General features: G+C 43.9%; 1 protein-coding gene across 6 annotated transcripts in view; it reads right to left on the reverse strand.

Moving 5' to 3' along the window:
* Window positions 1–17392, reverse strand: part of PPP4R3A (protein phosphatase 4 regulatory subunit 3A) — a 161723-nt gene that overhangs the window by 29849 nt on the left and 114482 nt on the right. For all 6 annotated transcript variants that reach the window (XM_029597805.1, XM_029597802.1, XM_029597803.1 and 3 more), the window contains 2 exons: window positions 7406–7508; window positions 3553–3711 (listed from right to left, as the gene is read on the reverse strand). In XM_029597805.1, the coding sequence (XP_029453665.1) occupies window positions 3553–3711; window positions 7406–7508 (262 nt within the window). The remainder of the gene's footprint in view (window positions 1–3552; window positions 3712–7405; window positions 7509–17392) is intronic.

Genomic DNA, 17392 nt, shown 5'->3' on the forward strand with positions numbered 1-17392 from the left:
TTTGAGAAGCCACCAGAAGTGGCAGTAGTGAGTAGAAGGTGTAGCCCGGCTGGGCTTGTATTCCCCAGGGCGCCGGAACAGCGGTTCCTCTGGTAGCAGTGCTGTAGTGGAGAGAACTGAGAAAGTGAGTACAATCGAACATTCACAGAGTCCCAAATATGGAGAAGCCCCGAGATAGGGAGAGCTGGCCCTCGAGGAGTGAGTACCAGATCCCTGGAAGCAGAGAGACTCGTTGGCAAAGTACTCACACAGCGGTTCCACGTAGGAGGTGGCATTGGTGCTGGAACAGAGGCAGGCCCTCAAGGAGCGAGTACCTGGTTCCAGGGAGATAGCGCTGAGGAGTGGATGATAGTAGTACTCACTGATGGTGTCTCTAGTGAATTCTTCCAAGTAGAAGAGGAGATAGATGCAGGCAGCGGGTCAGGGAACATGGGCTCTCGAGGAGTGAGTACCAGTTACCTGATAGCGACCTGAAAAAAGCAAAGAGGCCCCCGAGGAGCGGGTACCTCATTAGCAGAAAGAGTCCAATGGAAGTTGGAAGGCAGAGTAGCTGGGTACGGAGAGCAAATCCCATCCGTAAGATCACCCTTGCTAACTCAACGGCTAGCAATAAACAGTAGGATTAAATATCCGGGCAGCGTGACGTCATCACAGGGGGACGCCGCTGAGGAATGTGCCAAAGAGGAAATAAGAATGAGGGCCGCGCAGCGCGCGCGCCCTAAGGTACCTGAAGAACATGACGAGAGGCAGCGCCCAAGCCGGTCCGGGGACGCCGGAGACGACGGCAGGCGGACGCCATGGCAGCCAGGCATCCGTGAGGAGAAGAAGGAGTCGCAGAAAAGGAAAGGTAGGTGGAATGAAGCCGTCGGGAAGCGACGGTCGCAACAACAAGGACTAGAGGACACTCCATGAAGTTAGCAAGTAGCACATTTAAAAAAAATCAGAGAACATTTTTTTTCACTCACTGCACAATCAAGCTCTGGAATTCATTGCCAGAGGATACTGTTAAGGCAATTAGTGTAGCTAGGTTTAAAAAAGGTTTGGATAAGCTCCTGAAGTACATAAACTGCTATTAATCAATAGGAAATAGCCACTGATCTATTTAATGTTTGGGTTCTTGCCAGGTACTTGTGACTTGGATTGGCCACTGAAGGAGACAGGATACTGAGCTTGATGGACCCTTGGTCTGACCCAGTATGGCATACCTTATGTTCTTATGTTATATAGCACTTACTTTGCTGAGCACAAGTCAGAAGTTGCTGCTGTTGTGGAAACAGATGGCATCCAGTGTTATTGAAATTGTTGGAAATATGATCTTTTAGATGCATAGTAAAAGCGCCTTGAAGAAAACTGTTCCAGTCCTATGAAAGGGTTGGCACCACCATCTGTTCCTTTGAGCAACTGTTTCTCTGCTAATTTGTTGCAAACATCAACGCCTAGGCTACTGGCTCTTAACCAACCATGCAGTGTACTCTGATGGATACTGTTGAGGTGCTGAATGCTTTGTAGATGGATCGAATAAGATGGTATATACACTCCTCTGCATCCACGAATGGCTATGTTAAAGGGTTCAGCTTTTCCATACAATATTGCAAGTACTGAACCTTGTAGAACTGGTGAGCAGAGATCCGTGCATTTAGCATGGAGCTTTAAAATATCTTTTGATCAAAATTGTACAATAACCCAGGATCTTTTTCTGGTTGAGTATTTGAGTATACCCTTGTGTGAAGGAGCATACGCAAGAGAGTCCCAGGAACTACATAAAAAGACAGCTCCTTCACACAGAACTGAGAGCAGAGAAAGGAAGAAACCCTTAAAAATAGACTTGATTGATATTTTGTGGTTTTTAATGATATTGTTTGGTTATGAATGATGTGAATACTGAAGATTTGAAACACTGTAATGGTGTTGTGTCACACCTTGTTTTCTTTGCTCTTTTAAAAGCTGAATCTACCATTAATGGGGTAATTGCACTAGTTATTTTAAACTCCGGTAGCAAATTGTAGAATTGTGAAAAAGGTGTCAGCAAGCCTGATAATGTGTCATGCACCACAGTGCTAGGACCACCCAGGAATATCAATCATCCACCTTTTCATATATAAGTGAAGGCATTTTTTAAAGTCTTCTTTTAAAGCAGATAAAATAAAAAAAAAAACCCCAAAAAAAAACGCAGTCCCAAGTGTTAACAAATCATACACCCAACATGGCTGGTGTATCGCTGTGCAGCTTCCTCAGGGGTAAATTAAACTTGAAAATCCACTTAAGACTGTTAGCATTTTGTAGTAGAACATCTCATTTCACCAGGTCTCCTGGATAATGGATATGTCCGGGCAGTCCTAGCACTGTGGCTTGCTGACCTTTTTCACAATTCTACAATTTGCTACCAGTGTTTACGTATTTGCATAATCTGTGCAATCTTTGTTACATGCCCAAAGCATACAATAAAGGAGGGAAGAGAAAACTGAAGAGTCCATTTAGCCCACAAGCCTTCCAGAGAGAATGTGAGAGTAAAAAGGTGCAATAATTTATGAAATGAAAATAAAGTATGCCTCCTGGGTCCTTCCAAATCAAATCAATCCTGAAATATCTCCCACCTTTTATCCAGTAACACTTCTGATGGCAGTGAATTAATATAATGTCAGATCTGTAAATAACTAAAGACATCGACCGTCCATTCTCCCAGTTTTTGCTGTAAAGAGTCTAATGGTATCATTTTCCTGTTATCATCAAAGGTATGTGCAATAACAGAAATTCCATGTAGGGCCAAATCTATATGAAACAGCTTTAATGATCAAAGGTAAGGACTTGTGCATTGATGGCACCGATGCACTCTAGACTTGGTGCGTCTTCAGTGTCATTCAGCTCTGCAGAATGGCACCTCCTTCTTCGATGTGTGCTGCCTATGCTTATTTGACCCCAAGGATTTAGCCTATTCTGATGATGGGGGGAGAATCTTATTCAGGAGCTCCCCACTTAACTCTATTCCAGCAACGCAGACAAGCCTGTGCTTCGGGAAGAGGATCAACTATGGCTTCTGAAAGACTAACACAGTTCTAGGCCCTTGATATTTAAGTATGTAACAGATGGCCTAATTGTGGTCCGGTCTCAGCCAGCAGTAGCATAGGTCGTATCCATTGGTAATGGACATTTTTCTACCATATATACAATCTTTGAAACCACTGATTGTGGCTTTCTTACCAGATATTGAGGAGAAATACATTTCTCCTCCTATTTATTTTTTTTTTAAAGGTAGCCCTGAAAAGTTATGTAGAGGTATACATCCATGATGGTGCTCAGACAAAAACAAAACAAAAGTGAGGGGGCTCACAAAGCAGGGCCTGCGTGGGAATTCCTGTACATGCTCAGTAGAACAAAAGCTGTACTAGCTAAGCGAGATAGGTCCATTTGATGCCATCCAAATGTCATGGCTAATTCAGCCCCACTTGGCAGCAGAATCATGCAATTCATAAATTCAACTGTATTCCTACTCCAAGGACTCGTGAAGTAAAAAATACTAAGAAATTTGAAAAAAATAAAAATAAACAAACTTACACAGTGCCAAGAATGCATGCATTGAAGACATGAGCACCAGCACTCGCCGGAGAATGTCCTTGTTGATAATGTAGTTCTTTATGTGATATGTGTGATGCTCAACACAAAATGTTAGCAGTTCCAATATCAATGCCAAAAGTTGGGCTGTCTGAAAGTCATCTAAAACATTAAAAAGAAAAACGCAAAACTCAAGCATTCATTATTTCATTTTAAAAAGCTACATGCATTTATGATGTTTCTCTCTTAATTATTTATGTATTTTATATACCGTCATTCCATGTGAGAATCACTAGTTCATGTTCATAACGGTGTACAGGTTTGACATTCATAAATAATGAAAAACTGAGTTAGGCATATGTACAGGAGGGAAGCTAAGGAAACAATTAGAGACAGAGGGTTAACAGATAGATTCATTTAGGAGAGACCTAGCTGGGCAATAGAAGGGCCAAGGGTAGGGGGAATTGTTCAGGTTATCAGACTTAAGATGAACTGGCGTTTTCTGTCAGACAGAAAGGCATTTGTGAATAGCAGAGGTAGCAGATGTTAGAGGACAGCAGGATGTCTGTTCTCACAAATTGGTGATATGATGAGCCTGGCCCAGAACATTCATGTCAAAGTTTCTAGAATCTTGACTGTGCCTCACTGGGCATGCCTAGAATAATATTATGCCACATGTCCACATGAGGGTCTCCTCAGTCTTACTCCTTAGTTTAAATAAAGAGATGCTAACTCCAAGGGGAAGCAGGCAGGTTTCATGAGGACTGACATCCTGCTATCCTCTGAAAACACCTGTTATAAGTTGGAAACTCTGCTTTCTCCAAGGACAAGCAGGATGGCAATCCTCGCAAGTGGGCAATCCCTAGCTACAAACTGCCCTGAATGGAAAGAAAAGGGGGGGGGGGGGATTAAACCATGCCAAAAGGCACTACAATTATTTTTGGTGGCAATAATCTGTTACTCTTCTATATTTTCCTATGAGGGGCAGCCTGTACAAAAACAATGGGCCCAGAGGGGTGGGGTCATCTGGTTTCCTCTGGAATCACAAAGTACCTTGGAGTAGAATCCCATCAGGGAAAGAGGGGAGGAACGGTCTCGACCACATTAATTTCTTTCTGAAGCAATTCCTGATGTAGAGAATGCCTCCAAGCAGGTCTGGAGGTCAATTTGGAGGACACCTAACAGATGCAATCTGGAACCTTTCTTTATGCTGCTGAGGACCCATATGTCCAAAGTTACACTGGGACAACAGTGTATGTAAAACTTCAGCCAACGTCTGATAGAAAGGTCCTCTGGCATGGGTACAGGGATACATGCTATACTCTCTGCAATCCAGTCCAAACCCAACCCAGGTTTTCCTGGGGTGCTGCCTTAGGGGCCCTTTGATGCCTTGGGCAGGCATGAGGCCTGTTGTGTCTAGGACTGAGGCGGCAGAGGATGACACCTCCTTGGTTGGAAGAAGTGTCTCCTCGGCTCCATGCTCAGATGCCTTCTGACAGAGAAGGGTGGGTCTGGAGTGGCTGTGAAACACTGCTGAAATGTTGTATAGTGCTCACAGGCCCATGCCACCACTTCCTTAACACTACCTCTGAAGAGATTCTCTCCATTGCATGGCATATCAGCGAGTCTTTCCCAGTTCTCAGGTTGGATGTCTGAGACCCACAGCCAGGTGAGTCTGCAGGTGCCAATTTTCATAGCAGGCACTCAATGCCATCTCGAAAACACTGGAGGTTAATTGGACCATGTGTTTTCAAGTCCCTTTTCTACCAGTAACAAAGTAGACTTGCTGCCTCGCAGGAAGCTGCTTGGCCACTTCCTGTATCTGCTTCATCAGGTACCACATGCACTGGCCCATAAAGAACTATGCATAGCTCCCTGAAATACTTTTCTTCCAAGAGTATCTAAAGTTCTAGAATCCTTTCCCAGGGCCACCAAAGAATGGGTTCTAGTCCTCTCAACTGGCTTAAGAATGGATTTATCCACTACAGATTGGTGCAGTAGCTGTCTTTTTTTCAAATCTGGGAACTTCTGGATGGGATAAATTACGTTTGTCTTCTTTATGGGATAAATAGAGGGGGTTTTTCCCACTTGCACCTCCTGAAAGATCTTGTGAACTGGGACTGCTGCAAACTCCTTGAGAGGCTCCATGAACTGAAGGATATCCAGCATTTTGCTCCTAGTATCATCCTCCAACAAAGGAAAGGAAATGGTCTCCACCATTCTCTGTACAAATCTAACAAAAGTAGACCTTTTCCAGTGAAGAATTCCTTCTGTCTGGTGGAAGAGAAGGGTCAGAGGAGAGACTTGTCAATCTCTTCTCTTCAGAGATATCTCCACATTTGTAGCTGTATCCCCAGGAGTACTCAAGTCAGCGCCAGACTGGTATGCCGGTAGTGAAGACCTAAATTGTGCTTGACCTGCAGATAAAGCCTCAGAGAGGGGAGCACTTGTCTGCTGTGGCTTGGAACCTGAACAACTTCTTTCCCAATGGAACGGAGATCACCATCAGGGCATCCACTATCAATGTCCCGATGCAGACTCGATGCCTCAACCCAGAGGCTTCACATCTCCTTGCCTTGTCAAAAGCCTACTGAATCTTCCGGGCTACCTCCTCCAGAAAGACTGTTAATATCAACACCAAATGGGAGGCAGGAGGAGTAGACATGTTTTTCAGGAAAACCAGATGTGTATTGATGGCTGATACCTGGACCCTTGTAGACTGAAGCAGTTCCAGGGATTGCATAGAGGTTGAGCTCTCCTCTCTGTGAGAATGCTTTGGGAAGATTCACAGCCACTGCTAGAATGTCCCCACTCCTGGCATTATACACCCATGGAGACTGATATGGATGCTTCTTCACTTTTGCTTGATGCCATGCACTGGAACTCCTTGATGCTGAAACCGAGAAGATGCTGAAACTGAGAAGAAACTGAGAAGATGAAACCCATCACCTTCTTTGGGTGGGAGGAAGCAGGCGATAGCCTGTCTCCCTGGTCCTTCCCGATGCTCGATGTGAGGGAGTTTGATGCCACCTCAATGTCAATGCATTGATGAAATATGGTGCCTGAAGTACTTTTTCATCAGCTTCTGCCAAGGCTGACACCCCCTTCAGGGTCATGTTCACGCACTGGTGACACCCTAGACATCATGCAATGCCATCAGCACAAGACACATTTACCATGGGAATTTGTGATAAACATGAACATGTCACAGAAGAGGCACCATTTGAAGCCACTGGTTCACTTATCCATACTAGAAGAGAAAATCAGTAAAGTAAAATCAAACTCAATGGCCACAAGCATTTGATGCTGCTCAGTGCACCGCTTGGGTACAAAGACAAAAGGAAACAAAAGAACAAACGAAAAACCCACCTACAACACTAGAAAGGGTAGGAAAAAAAAACAACAAAACTCCAGGGCCCCATGATAAACAAATCCTGCTGATAATTAGGCTAGGAAAAAACCCTGAACAGCAGGAGAGTGAGGAATTGCGACTGATAGGCTTTAGAGAAGACACATAAGGAGCCCCCATGTGGTCAGGTGGCATAATGGTATGCCCAGTAAGGCCCAGTCAAAGTTTTAGAAATTTAAAAGTTCAGGGCCAGGTTCCATCAGATGATGTCAGCCATTTGTAAGGACTACCATCCTGCTTGCCCTCGGAGAAATAAAATTACTCTTTAAATACAGAAATGGAGAACTATTTCGAAGACCTCAGAAAGGAGACCAAAATGGTAATGTGCTATTTTTTACCATGACAGATTTTGAGCATTTTGTTTGTTACAAACGCTAAATTTAATATGACAACATAGCTTAGATGAATGGTGCTAAACATAATAGGCAATAGGCATGATATTCTCACCTTTGCTGGGCTTCTCCTCTGTAGTATTTGCTAGCAAGGGAGCAGTGAGAACGTGCATACAATGTTTGTAAAAGAAACCCAGAAATTCTGTCTTTTCTGTTTTCTAGAGAAATAAAACACCATAAATCACCAATCTTACAGATACTGAAGGGGTAAGACAATTGCAGCACTGAGGGAACCAAAATATGTCTGGAAATTCATATTTAACAAATCTGCCTAGGGTAAAGGCTGACCTTATCTCAGTTTTAAAATTTCCTTACTTTAATACATTGCTCGTAGCATATTCTATGATGTCAAGAATACAGAAAGTTTGCTTACCATACCCTGTGTTTTCCACAAATAGTAGGATGACATCATCCGGAGAGACAATGGACTTGTCGCTCCAAGCCAGTAGAGCTCTACTGAGTATATGCAGGAGCTCCTGTATGGATCTTTCCTCGTGAGAGTCTCCTCAGTTTATAAAAGAAGAAATCTAGCTATGTAGTCGACTCTCTAGGGAGGCAGGTGAGTATGCCAGGCCTAATTCATCCTACCTACAGGAAACACCATTTACAGTAAGCAAACTTACTTTTTCCATCGATAAGCAGGCTGAATTAACCATTACATATAGGGAGTCCCAAGCTGATGGTTGCAGTGGACAGTTTATTTAGTAAGCAACCCAACCCTCACCATGGAAAGCAGACTACTGCAAGACCAGACTTTGCAAAACTGTTTGTCCAAATTTACTGTCAGTCTTTGAAATGTTATCAAGACAACAGTATGTCAAAGGTATAAACAGAAGACCAAGTTGCAGCTTTGCAGATATCGTCAATAGCACTTCTCAAAGATGTGTAACAGAAGCAGATGTAGTTTTCACTTGAGCCTTCATAGTGTGCTATTTGCAGTCCTGCTAAGGTATAGCAATGATGAATGCACTCAGCCAGTCAATTAGACAAAGTACTCCTAGTTTGTTGTGATTTTATGAGACGAACAGTAGAGATGTTTTCCAATGTGGCCAAGTTAGTTTATTGTTATATGCTAAGGTCTTTTTGAAGTCTATAGAATGCAGGGCTTTTTCAATCTCATGCACATGGGGACCAGGAAAGAAGGCAGGTAATGATATTAAAAGCAGAGATGACCTTTTGGAGAAATTTTGGGTGAATACGGAGAACCACCTTGTTGTGAAAAAACTGAATGCATAGACGATAGTGGACGAGAGCTTTGAGTTTGCTCGACTCTTGCAGCTGAAGTCATTGCAACAATATCAAGTATTTTAGAGAAGTTGACTCCAATGGTTCAAAAGGAGGCTATTAATTGGGAAAGACTACATTCAGAACTCATGCAACATGTGTGGTTTTTTTTCACCAGGGGTTTGACATGCCACAGGCCTTTCATGAAGTGAAATATAAATGGATGAGTTGAGATCAGTATATTGTCCACTTGAGTATGGTTTGTTCAGGCATCTCAATCTAAAAATGGACTGCAGTACCCCCATTTTCTTGGGGATAAGGAAATATCAGGAACAGAATCCCCGAGCATGTTGAGATGGTTGAACTGGTTCTATCGCTCGCTGTTGCAGAAGTGACTGGAGTTACAGTTGAAGCTGTGGTAAACAAGATGGATCTAGAGGGGTACCAAACAATGCGGGAGGGATGGAAGCTGTGAGAAACACAACCAGTACCCAGACTGTACAATCTGAAGGATCCTTTGTGATCTGAGGCCACTCCTCCATGAAATGTTAAGTTCTTCCCCCTACTGGAAGAATCGAATGGATTGTTCAAAGGGATCAAAAACTAGACCCTGGTTTTGGATGAGCCTAATGTGGTTTCTGTTGCAAGCATTTTCTGACGAGGCCTGGTTGGAAGTGGCTGCTAACACTGGGCCAGAAGGGGCGGTAGTCAGTATTGTTGAAAAGAATGGTAAGGCCTCCTGTGGAAATATGGTTGCTTGTATGGACAGAAGTAACACTGTGCAGTGGAAGGCTGTTTATGAGCTGTCGAGAATGATTTTACCACTACATTCTGGTCCTTAATCTGGGTGACAAAGTTTTTCACTGCAAAGATGGTTATCTAATCAGGAGACATCTGCTACTTTTTCACAGACATCATCACAGATGCTACTTGCTTGAAGCCATGCCTATGTCTAGCCCCAATAAAGGTGAAGTACATGAAATAAAATCAAAGGATTCATATAATGACTGGAAAAAATGGGGGATGTCCTCTTCCAGGTCTAGGCATGGTTATGGATAGTAATTCCCTTGCTCCATGGCAGGTAAGAAAGGCTTTAGATTTTTCAATTCAGTCATGTATGTATTGCACCATGTAGAATTGATGGATGGTTATACAAGCAGACCGCATTGTACTTTGAAAAATGTTCTTGCCAGTTATCTAGAAGTTTGTGACCTTTTCCAAAAGGAGAATTCGAGTGAATGCACATTTTCTTCACTTTCTTCAAAGCAGATTCAAATACTATGGACTGGTGAGGCAGCTGGATGACACCACAGCCTGATTGTTGGATGCAATTTGAGGCATATACTTCCTAGCAGTTGGGGTGACAAATGTGAGTCTCCCACATACTCGTCTGAAGAGCATAGAGAATGTTGTGAACTGAAATGGTTCAGCTGGAGTGTCTAATACTTGAAGAAGTCACAAGAGCTCAGATCGGAGTTCTGTGTTTTGTGGACATGGATGCCCAGTGCAGTACCCGTCTTTTCCACAAATTTAGAATAGGTAAGGATCCTCTGGTAACGAGGTGTGGCCCGGAGGATCTGGAAGAGGAGGGTATGCCAGTAGTCTTCATCTGAGCCTAAAGATATAGAGTCACTTGCCTGGGCCTCCAATGAAGAAGAGAGACTGAGAGGAGCTTCTGGTCTAATACCCCTGACCCGCTTGAATCCACTGCAATAGAACTCCTCAGCAAGGGTTCTGATGATGAATGCATCCTTATAAATTATATCAGGACTCCGATCTGTGGTATCGCTGTAGTGAAAGTAGACAGCGAGACTTAAATGTTCCTTCTGCCTCCTTGGTCAGAAGTGTAAAGAAACTGCACACCAAGTCTGCGATATGGTTGAGACTGATGTGTCTTCTATCCTGGCATAAGTGACAGAACATGCTCTTCTGAAACCTCATGAGGATAGATGGTTTGATAGAAGTGAGTGGTACTATAGAAGTCACTGGGTCTGCAGTCTCCAGATGAAGTCTCTCCACCACTAGTTTAGATGGGGAAAATGCCCTACTTACTGGCAACAGTAAGAGCAACCTGACCCCCTCTCCTGCCAATCTAGGATGGGTTGAACAGAGATGTGCTGGCAAAGCAGTTTGATAAATCGGTCTGAGGTGGATAAATCAATGATTTCGCTGGGGTAGAATGTTTGGATACCTTGGCATGCTTTGATGGGTCTTTGGAGATGTGTGTTGAGGAGTTCAGTGCAGGCCAACGACATTGTGTCTGTTGGACTGGAGCTGAGCCATGGGTTCCTGCACTGTGTATCATGGGATTATGTATTGAGGCCACACATTGCATGTTGAGTACATCAGTGTGCTGAATGTGTCGGAGCATTGAACTTTCAACTGTTAAGCTCCTTGATACATGTTGGCATTGGTGGAAGTTGCGTGAAGTGAGTTAATACGATGTGTATTCACTGATGATGTTGCCACTGGCGGCACCAGTGCACCGCCCTTAAGACTGCTTATGTTTTTTGATGCCGGCTGCGATGTTTACACTGATTGATGCCACTTTGCCTTCGATGCAGGGTGGCTGGTGGAACTCAACCCTGCGGCTTCAGATTGAGCATACGGGAGAGTTTTTGATTAGCTTCCGCTCAACTCATTTCCTAACAAGGCAAATGAGGCTGCACTGTGGGATGAGGAGGACCTATTACAATGCCAGAGAAATTTACACAGTCCCTTGATTTGAAGAGTCCTGGACTTCTACGAGCATGGGGACATCCTTCTGCAGGCATAGCAATTCTTCTGGTCATGATCCAGTCCGAGGCATTGATAATTTATTTATTTTTTATTTATTTCAAATTTTTATATACCGGCATTCGAGACAGCAGTCACATCATGCTGGTTCACATAAAACAGGGGTGCATAGTAAACATAACTATAACAATGGTGCTGAAAAGGCAGTTACATATAACAGGGTGATAAGAACTTGGCTGAGAAGGAAGAGAAAGGACAGGATTAATTCACACAGGTAAACGATAGAAGATATGGTTAATCAAGGTGTAGTTGGAGATTAGTTGACCATGTTGGTGTCCGGGAAAGCTTGTATGAATATCCAGGTCTTTAGTCTTTTTTTGAAGGTTGAGATGCATGGTTCTGTTCTGAGATTTGAGGGGATGGAGTTCCATAACGGTGGAATGGCTGTAGAGAAAGCCCGGTCTCTTAGTGTGCAGTGTCTGGTAGATTTGGACGGTGGTATCTGTAGCGATCCTTTGTATGCATCTCTTGTCGGTCTTGACGAATTGTGTAGTCGGAGAGGGATCTGTAGGTCAATGGGAGCCAGTTGGTGGATGATTTTGTATGTGGTAAGAATGGCCTTGTATATTATTCTAAAGTGTATAGGTAGCCAATGGAGGCTCTTTAGAATGGGGGTTATGTGGTCCCTTCTCCTGGTATTTGTCAGAATTCGTGCAGCTGCATTTTGCACCATCTGAAGCGGTTTGGTGTATGAAGCGGGAAGGCCGAGTAGGATGGTGTTACAATAGTCTAATTTTGAAAAAATGATTGCTTGTAGAATAGTTCTGAAATCTTGGGCATGGAAAAGAGGTCTAATTCTTTTCAGCACTTGTAGTTGGTAGAAACAGTCTTTGGTGGTTTTGTTAATGGTGGCTTTGAAATTCAGGCGATTATCAATTAGGACTCCTAGGTCTCTCACTTGTGTGATTGTTGGCGTGGCTTGTTGTGCAGAGGTGATGGTGCTATTTTCTGAGGCGATAAGCAGGAGTTCAGTTTTGCCGGAATTTAATACCAGGTTTAGGCTGGTGAGGAGGAGTTTAATTTTTTGAAGGCATGTGTCCCAGTAAGCCAGAGTTTTTGCGAAGGAATCCTTAATGGGTATCAGGACCTGTATATCGTCCGCGTAAAGGAAGTGTTTGAGGTTGAGGTCGGTGAGAAGTTGGCATAACGGTATAAGGTAAATGTTAAATAAAGTAGGAGACAGGGAGGACCCCTGTGGGACTCCTACTGACGACGGATGTTGAGAGGATTCTTTGTTCTGTATCTTGACCTTGTATCCTCTATTGCTGAGAAATGATATGAACCAAGATAGTGCTGTGCCTGAGATACCTATGGAGGCTAACTGGTTAATGAGTAAGGAATGATTGACGGTGTCAAAGGCTGAAGAAAGGTCCAGTAGGATCAGTAAGAAGGCTTGACCTTTATCGAGGCCCAGGATGAGGTGATCTGTTAAGGAAATGAGGAGGGACTCCGTGCTTAGTGTTTTGCGGAAACCGTATTGTGATGGGAATAGGAGGTTGTTTTCTTCAATGTAGTTTGAGAGTCGGGTGTTCACCAATTTCTCCATAATCTTAGCTATGAAGGGGAGGTTGGCGATCGGTCGGTAGTTGTTTGGGTCATTAGGATCTAGATTAGGTTTCTTGAGTAATGGTTTGAGAGAGGCCAATTTTAGGTCATCTGGGTAAGATCCTTGTGTTATAGAGCAATTTATGATGTCTGACAGGGATTTGGAGATGGAGTCAGGAATTGATAGAAGCAATTTCGAGGGGATGTGGTCCGAAGGGTGAGAAGATGGTTTCATTTTCCGTAGAATACCTTGGATCTCAATGGAAGAAGTGAGTTCCAGTTCTTCTAAGTGGGTATTTTTGAAGGCGGTCTGAGGAGGTGTTGAAGTAGATGCGGTGTTGGGGGGCAGCTGAGTTAGAAGTTTGCTGATTTTGTTATTGAAAAATAGCGCTAGTTCTTCCGCTTTAGATTTGGCTTGGTTGAGGGCAATTTCTGATGGGTTTATTTGAGTGAGGTTAGAGACGTAGCTAAAGAGGGCTTTAGTGTCGAAGATTAGGTGGTGGATCTTGGATGCGTAGTAGTTCCTCTTGGATCTTAATGTATTCGATTTGTATTGGTGAAGAGTAGATTTATAAGTAGATAGAGTGATGGTACCTGGGTTTTTACGCCATTTAGCCTCATTTTGTCTTAGCAATAGTTTAAGCTTTCTTAGCTCTAGGGTAAACCATGGTTGTCTTTTGGACGAGTTGGGGTGAGGTTTTTTTGTTAGGGGGCATAGCTTGTTGGCTATCGATTCCGTGATGTTGTTCCAAGATCGAAGCGCTGAGTTCGGATTGGTGAAGTCTACTTGGGTGAGATGTGATAATAAGTGATTGCTAAGATCTTCTGTGGTGCATGTTTTCCTGTAAGTGAAGCAATGTGAGGGTATGCGAGATGGACTGGTATCTTTTATTGAGAATGAGGAAGTTAAGATGGAGTGATCTGAACATGGTACCTTCGTGCAGGTGGGGTGCTGGACCAGTTTGATTGCTGTATTGACGAAGATAAGGTCTAACGTGTGTCCGGCTTTGTGTGTGGGTTTGTTAACTAATTGAGTGAAACCTAAAGCGGAGTATGCTGTCAGTAAGGCTTCGCAGTTGGGTGATAATGTGGAGTTGTCGACGTGCAGGTTGAAGTCACCTAATATTATCGCTGGGGCATCTAGATTGATAAGGGAAGTAGTTAGTTCGACCAGGGGAGATGCGTCTGTTTCCAGTAAACCTGGAGGAGCGTAGAGAAGTAAAATTTGGAGTTTGTCTGACGAGAAGAAGCCAAATTCGAGTTTCGAGTCGGTATTGGAGGAGTGTTGAGTGAATCTGTGGTCCTTTTTTGTAGCTAGGAGGATTCCTCCTCCTTTTTTTTTCCATGACGTGGGATGGAGAAGAAGTTGTATGTCTCCGTGGGTAATTGGTTAATTATTGCAGTGTCAGAAGGTTTGAGCCATGTCTCAGTAATTGCGCATATGTCTGGTTTCACATCGATGAGATAGTCGTTTAGTATTACTGATTTCTTAGTTAGGGATTGTGCATTGAATAGTGTTAACGTAAATAGTGTGAGGCCTAGCAGTTGGGTAATGGGAGTGATCACAATTGGAGAGAGGGATTTAAGGTTATGGTAATGGGCGTGTCGAGTTGAATGTCCTTTGGAAGGAGGACAGTGTGGGAGGATTGGGATTGGAAAGGATGGGGACATTCTTCTTAGTTTGCTGGAGTGGAAGCTGGAGCGGCTGGACCGGATGCTGGAGTGGCTGGACTGGATGCTGGAGTGGCTGGACTGAATGCTGGAAGCTGGAGTGGTTGGACCGGATGCTGGAAGCTGGAGTGGATGCTGGAGTGGATGCTGGAAGCTGGAGTGGTTGGACCGGATGCTGGAGTGGCTGGACTGGATGCTGGAAGCTGGAGTGGATGCTGGAAGCTGGAGTGGCTGGACTGGATACTACGGTGGATATAACGGGTTTTATATTGGCTTTAATGCCGGCAGTAAACTTCGTAGAGCTTCAGCACTTTTACTATCTGTTACTATTGTATTGTTTAGGCTGTAGTCATAGGCTGTAGTCACTTTCGTGGGTATGGGTCTTCCAGCTGTAGTCACTTTCGTATGTTGACAACTTGCTGAGATGGCGCTGGCTGGGCGCAGGCTGGTACTTGCTGGGTGAGAGCTGGAAGAATGTGAGCAAGATGGACGCTGGAAGAGCTCTGGTGCGGTAATGTTGTGAAGCTGCTCGGGGAAGCGAGGATCGAAACGAAGGGGCGAAACAAAGGGGCAGGCCCCTTTGTCGCGCTCCTTCGGCGCGCGGCGCCTAGCAGGGAGGTTTTAAATCCCTGCCGGGCTCTCTCCGGTTGGTTGCCGGTCTCAGTTGGGGGCGGGCCTTATCGCGTTTCCCTTTTTTAATGTTTTGAAGTTTTTCTTGCGTTCGCCGGATAGGGCCTCGGCGATCGCGGCTGGCGTCGGGGTCCCCCGGGTGGGGAGGCCGAACACTGACCTGACCTTCCCCCGGTGGGGCTCCGGCGCCGGTCGCGCAGGTCTTCGGTCACCGCGTGGAGAAGGAGGAAGCGGCGCCTAGCAGGGAGGTTTTAAATCCCTGCCGGGCTCTCTCCGGTTGGTTGCCGGTCTCAGTTGGGGGCGGGCCTTATCGCGTTTCCCTTTTTTAATGTTTTGAAGTTTTTCTTGCGTTCGCCGGATAGGGCCTCAGCGATCGCGGCTGGCGTCGGGGTCCCCCGGGTGGGGAGGCCGAACACTGACCTGACCTTCCCCCGGTGGGGCTCCGGCGCCGGTCGCGCAGGTCTTCGGTCGCCGCGTGGAGAAGGAGGAAGCGGCGCCTAGCAGGGAGGTTTTAAATCCCTGCCGGGCTCTCTCCGGTTGTTTGTGGCTGTCTGTGAGGGACATAATCTTCCCAGATACAATTCTTAAAACTGCTGCAGTGGTTGATTTCTTCTTCTGCCCAAATACAGTAGAAGAGATGGCCACACTTAGTCATCAAGAATTTTTTTTTTTTTTTTTTAGTAGCATTGAAAAGTGCTGTTGTGGGGCTGCAGAAGCAGAAAGGCAACTTAAGAGACCAATTATGCCTGTCCTGTTCTCAGACAAAAAATGACTGAGGCAACTCCCACACATGCTCAGTTGTGCTCAAACAACAATTAGCTTGGGGAAATGAGTTAATTCGGTGCTGCAGGATGACGTTACCCACATGTAATGGCTAATTCAGCCTGCTTATTGACAGAAAATGTTTTAAAACTTTTTTCCCCACTAATTTTGTCTGCCATGTTTGTGCAGAAATGACAGCGTAATTTCAATCTTGGCAAAATGTTTGCACCATTTGAAAAAGACTTTAAAAATTAAAGTAAGGCAAATTCCAATAAAAGCTACAAGTTAACCAACTGCTTTTAAGAAGTCTGAAAAAGCTGTAGGGATTTTTAAACATTCAGATTAAGAATAAACACAATTAATATTATTATTATTATTTTTTTATAACATATTTATAAATTTTGTCTGGTTATACAGAAATGTACAGGGTGGCCCAAGGAAAAGTAGCCTGCCTCCAATAACTGGTATTGGAGGCGGGCTACTTTCCATGGGCTACCCTGTATAATAAAGCTTAGACAACAATATTCATCAGAAAAATGTTAAATGAAAGATGTGATGGTTTCGATGAAAATGCTTAACTACCTTTAGTCTCTATCCTTAATTCACTTTGGGGGTAGGAGCATACCACCCTTTTTGGAAGTGAAATCACTTACCAGAGCAGGAAAACAGAGCACTACTTGCATGAAACTGAAGCAGTATTCTAGAATATCTGGCTCTGAATGCCTTTATGGACTATTCATTTAGGAAATAAGTTTTAATTAAAATCCTGATTGCTCCTCCTTTTCTGATATAGAATAGGGGGGTGGGGGGGAGGAATTCAGATGACTCTTGGGCATGTCTCCAAATGGGTTTGTTTTGCACAAAACATGAACAATGTTTCCTGTAAGCTGCGTGCATGCACCTAGGTTGTGAAACAAGTGCACACAGAAAAAACAAAAAACGCACAAAAAAAGGAAAATAGAATATTGTTTCAGAGAACTCAGTACACGAATTTGTATACTATATTGCACACGAACATTTTGCACACACAATCCACAACAAGTAAGAGGGAACAGTGACCATGACAAGTCTCTTGGTTAGGAAAGAATTAAGTTTCTGTATCCCTGGACCCTATGCTATTATAATGGTATACAATGCTATGGCTTTGTTTTTTCTAAATTACTTGTAAGCCTACTAAAATTGATTGTAATCTGCTTTGAGATCATTCCTGAAAAAAAAAAAAAGCAGAATATCAAATATTTATAAGTAAGAATGAACCTCACTCATAAACCAAGGTTTGTTGCATATGATCTTACGCTCAAATATACTCTAGTTCTCACCTCAACATTGTGCCAAAAACAGCTTCCTTCTGTTGTCAGTGTTTGATGTTTATTTCAGCAATATGGGATACAACCACAAAATATGTGGAATGATG

The sequence above is a fragment of the Rhinatrema bivittatum genome, chromosome 4 (assembly GCF_901001135.1).
Source record: "Rhinatrema bivittatum chromosome 4, aRhiBiv1.1, whole genome shotgun sequence".
Taxonomy (NCBI): Eukaryota; Metazoa; Chordata; class Amphibia; order Gymnophiona; family Rhinatrematidae; genus Rhinatrema; species Rhinatrema bivittatum.